Source organism: Arachis ipaensis, chromosome B08 (genome assembly GCF_000816755.2).
Source record: "Arachis ipaensis cultivar K30076 chromosome B08, Araip1.1, whole genome shotgun sequence".
Taxonomy (NCBI): Eukaryota; Viridiplantae; Streptophyta; class Magnoliopsida; order Fabales; family Fabaceae; genus Arachis; species Arachis ipaensis.
Genome location: NC_029792.2, coordinates 111,889,797 through 111,895,275, shown reverse-complemented (window position 1 = coordinate 111,895,275; position 5,479 = coordinate 111,889,797). Strand labels below are relative to the sequence as shown.

Here is a 5,479-nt window from a genome sequence, read left to right as displayed (position 1 = left end):
AACTCAAAATTCAAAAGATAATTTTATCCTTATGATCTTAATTTTTAAGTGATACAACTTTTTCATTCTCTTTTTTATCTATCCTTTTTTCTCTTTTTTTTTTCTTCTTTTTTTCGTCTCTTTACTTTTGTTTTATTTTCACTCTATCATTTAGAGATTTAAATTTCAATAACTCTCTATTGATTAATTTTTTTTGTGGTGTTTTTTTGTGTGGGTGTTTTAAATTCGGTATTATAGATTTTCTAGATCTAAAAGAAAATATTTGAAAAAAAAACTTTTTATTCATAAAAATATTTACAGATCACTAAAATGTTTAGATGGAGAAGAAAAAAGAATTTCTTCTATTGCAATATATCTGTGTAGATTTATAAACAAAAGATTTAAATTTGTTTATATTTCTACTTATTAAAATTATTTGTAATTAAATATTGTGTCTCTTTTTAGTTTATAGTTCAACATAATAAATATTTATATTCCTTTTAAATTGTAGAACTAATTTTTCTTTTTGTTATTTATAAATGCCGGTTAATTATTATTTTTATGAGTGAAAGTTTTTTCTTCCGTATAATTAAAAATTAAAAAAGAAAACANTTTGGTCCACATTCCTTCAATTTATAATTGATTATTCCCAGCGAAACCACCTCATCATGCCATCGTGGTATTATCATAATTCATTGACCTAACTTCCACATCCCACATTTTTGTACAACCAAAAGCTATGCAACATCTTGAAGACTGTACTCTCTACTCTATGAAGTTTGAAATATGCACAGTGCAAGAAGAGAATGTTAAAATTAAAGCTTCCGTTTATATATCTAACACAACGCAAGTTAACTCCTTGTATTCCTCCTAATCCTTGGAGTAGGCACAGCCGCATCACGGCCTGTTTTTAACAAGGCTTGACGATCCTTGATTGTTTTATCAAATAGCCTGTTCTCTGGATTCTCGGCATAGCACACATAATAACAACTCACACAGGCATGAGGCACTGCCATGGCTATCCTAGTCTGCATTGTCAGCAAGTTCATACATAATGTTAGTGGTTCGTCACATGCCAATAAATTATGAATTTGACAATGATGTTCTTTTTTTATTTAATTGGTTTTGGTACACTATATATTATATTTTAATTGGAGATAATCTTATTCGACCATGTGAGATACCACAGGCATATAAAGAATATAACTCTCTTGGAATAGAACCGATTTTTCTATCTCCAACTCGAGGAAAAGGAGTATCTATTATTACAAAAGGATATGTATTGGTTGGTAAGAATATAAAAAAAATCAACTAATAAATCAATTTGTATAAAATATATATTAGAATACAAAATACACAATAAAAAAATAATATATTACGCAAAAGTCCCAAAACGAATAATGTTATATGTATATCTTCATTCATATTTATATATTCTGATACTAATAAATTGAATCAATATGATTTGAATTAGTAAGGTTTCATGTAAATCGATGTTAATAGATTTGATTTACTTAGGAATGAAATTTGAAACCTTACTAATTCGAATAATATTGATTCAATTTAGTATCAGAAAGTATCAGAATATATAAATCGAATTCAATCAATTCGAATTATATAGAAATATGAATGGAGACATACATGTATAGTTATTCGTTTTGGGATTTTTGTGTAATATAGGTTGGTACTTGGTTTAATTAAGTGTTTTACCCTAAATTAAACACTATATGTATTGCCGTATAAATTCATAGTGGTTGATTTGGTTATTGATTTTTTATGTACGTAGCATTTTTTATTTAATAATAGAATAAAATGACAAATAAATTCTTGAAGATTTACATTTTGGATAGATTATTCCCTAAAAAAAGTATTAATAAAGTCTTTCAGGACAACAAACATGGACAAGTTACTTCAAATTAAAACCTTCTATCCTAATCATAGAGACTAATTTAAAGATAGTGTGTCTACCTCTGTTATCTTAAAAGACTTTATTGGAAATTTTTTTTAGGAATTAATATATCCGAAATATAAATTTCCAGAGATTTATTTGTCACTTTTCTCTTAATAATAATATACTGAAAATAAAATTTTCTTTTCACACGTTCGACCTTGAAACTTTACCATATGTGATGGAGGAAGAAAAGCTTTACACCATAGAGAAAATAAAAATTATTGGACTGGTCTTAAATTTTTTGAAAATTTAGCTGTCATGAGTATATTTGATGTAAATCGAAAATTTTTGGAACAAAATTAAAACAATATAAATTTAAGAATATTTTAAAACTTTTTACCAAATCTTAGGGACAAAATATATATTTTACTCATTTTTTTTTCTACTATTAATTATCAAAAACTTAATTTATTACTTAGCAGTTCAATTAGATTCCTTAATTTAATCATTTTGAACCAAACAAATAGTAATGAAAAGAAAAGGTAGGTCAAACAAAGGGTACCAACCAAAAGGTATCCAATGAAGAATGTGAGGAGTGACAAAGTGGCTGTGAAACTTCGGTGCACATGATAGGTCCAAGCAGCCGCCACAATGACACATATAGAACCGCTGCAAACTCCAGTAAGAAAACAAATTGAGCTTGTTATATCTGAGTCAACAATCGGCACCATATCTTCCTTCTCAAAAAGGGCCCAAGTATCTTGAGATGCCATTACAAAACCTTTTCCATATGCTGCTATCTGTTAACATGAATTATTAAAATCCAGATAAGATCCAAAAGTAATTTAAGTATGCTTTCCGTTCTTTATTAATTGTCACCTTGGCTTTTTGGTTATTTGGAGATATTTATATCTAGATATATTCACTTTTTGATGCACCAAAAAAGTGTAGGTGGCATTTAATTAAGAACAAAGGATAAATAATAGGCGCATTCTAAGATGCTTATGCTATGGTGGCTACAGTATCTTAAGAAATGTTGCTAAAATTAAAATTACGTTTTTTTATTATTTAACAACGCTTTAAAAATATTACTAAAGAAAAAAGAGTTACCAAAATATAAAAAAAATGTGACTTTAATCTTAATAACACTTATATATAAGCCATGATAGCCACCAAAACGTTCTCATACTAGAATTTGACTAAATAACTTCCTAAATCATGAATTTTTATCATGCATTCAAGCTTAATAATTTATTAAGTTGATTAAATTGAGGGAAGAGGATCACTTTCACAGCACCAACTATGAGAATGAGATAGTGATTGCTAGGTAATACCTTCAGAACAAGGGAAAATTATTACAACACTATTTGAAACCCAGTAGGGACCACATACAAACAAGAATCTAAAGAGTACCAAAAGATCAATAATTTTTTGTGAAATAACTATTCAATTTACAAATAAAAGTAAAAACTTTTATTTCAATGAAAAAAATATTTAATGCAAATTCCTGTCCTCACTCTGAAACCAGATAAATGTTGGCTGCTTAGGTAGAATGAAAATTCAATTTTAACATTTAAGAAATACAGATTCCATTCTTATCTGGAACCAGCCAAATCCTGAATATCAGGCTTCAATTTTAACACTAGTCAAAGGAGTAATTTAGTTCCAAACTTACCAATAAAGGATTATTTTCTATGACAATTATCATGGAAGAACAAAAACTCTTCCAGCATACCCAAAAGCATTGATTCTTTTGACAACCTACCCAAAAGTCGAGTAATTTTGTTGGCGACATGAACTTTCGTGGATAATTTTCCTTAAGGCTTCTGAATATTTTGGTTCTTCCATAGATAATATTGGCAGAGACATAGTATTTGTGCATAATTTCGGTACTTTATTCCTAATCAAAGACTAACAATTCATAAACACCAAATGACATAGATTCATTATGTAACATAGTAATATGCAGATTATGAGTAGCTACTAGCTATTACTAATGACGAAGACTTTCATGCAGTTGTCTTCATGAGAAGTTGATAATTGAAAACTGTTATATGATTTTTGACACGTTTGACTAAATTATCATCTAACTATTTTCAACTATCAACTTCACAAGTGCATGTAGTTTTCACCATTACTAATTTATTTTGCAAAATTACCTGTACATATGCCCAGCCATTGCCATTTCTAAAAATCGATTCCATGACATTGAGGCAACAATGAGCACAACAGAACATGAACTCATCTTCCCCCTCAAGCAAATTCAGAGCCCTGGCAACAATTCTCAGTGCTTCAATTGCAGGAACAAACAGAGACCCCAAACAAGCACTTCCAAGATTCCGAGTCATTGCTCTGAGGAAGCAGAATTGGGTACTAGACTGCATTCCCCTCAAGTAATACAATGCAATAACCCTGCTAACTGTGATGTTAACCACATTCCTCATAACCTCTGTGGTCCAAGCCAAGCTCAACACCAAGGCAATGATAATCAAAGGTGGGAAATAGAAATTCAATGACCCAATCACTGCCAGAATCCACAAGGATATCCACAAGAACCCGGCCACGAGCATCTGATATGTAGTCTTGTTCAAGTCGCGAAATTTAGCCGCAGGCTGAAGTGAAAGACTCAAGACTTTGCAGCAAAACTTGATCCTATGACTAACCCAACAAGCATACAAGCCGTTTCCGATTGCGAATGCAATGAAACACACACCAACAGCATCAGAAGGAGGCATCTGGAAACAAATTAATAGAATCCCTGCGGCGAGCGACATAACAAAAGTGCACCATAATATGAAATGGACCATAAAAGTGGGCCATTTCCTGATTGCTTCTTGCCAAACAAATGCAAGAATGATGCTCATGAAAGATGCAGCTTCCACTTGAGGAAGCAAATACTTTAAAACATTTTTTTCTTTTCTTTTCATGGAAGAATCTGATGCTTGGATGAGACCTTGGACCCCCTTGAACACAAGAAAACAGACAAGAACAATTGCCAAGAACATATGCAGAACAAAGAGAAACAAGGATATTCTGTTGGTATATTTTTTGGAATTCAAAGTCACCGGTTGATGCTGCTGAAAAAAGGAAACAACAAATAAACAGAATCAACTAATTAAAGCTTAAAAAGGTAAAACATGTTCCAAAAATGCAAGTTACGTACTTGATGTTGTTGTTGTGGGATAGGAATGGGAGATGGAGTTGGAATAGAACGAGAAGGAGGAGGAGGAGGAGGGTGAGAGCGTTGAGATTGATGAGAAGGAGGAGAAGGAGCTGCAACTCTGGTGTTACTGTTAATCACTATCCTTAAAGGGTTTGTTGGGTTCAACCTGTGGAACATTCGGAGCTGAAATTCTTCTTCATGGTTGTTATTATCACGCTGCTGATTATTACCTTCATTTTCATGGTGAATCACTCTCTCTTCAAAACCCACTTCACCTTTCTCCAAATCCTCAATTATCTTTGCATCCCTTTCTCTCACTTCAACTTCATTCCCAGTTTCATTCCTTCTCTCAACCACCTACCACATACCCAAAAAAATTAGAACGAACGAACTTTGCAGATATAAATAGCAACCTGTTTAAAAAAGAAAATGGAAATTTCATTACT

General features: G+C 31.4%; 1 protein-coding gene across 1 annotated transcript in view; it reads right to left on the bottom strand.

The window, feature by feature from the left end:
- Positions 603–5,479, bottom strand: part of LOC107613606 (protein PNS1) — a gene marked incomplete in the record, with an annotated part of 5,057 nt that continues 180 nt past the window's right edge. The window contains 4 exon segments of the mRNA XM_016315686.2: positions 603–1,007; positions 2,437–2,670; positions 4,030–4,944; positions 5,034–5,390. Of these exon segments, the coding sequence (XP_016171172.1) occupies positions 831–1,007; positions 2,437–2,670; positions 4,030–4,944; positions 5,034–5,390 (1,683 nt within the window).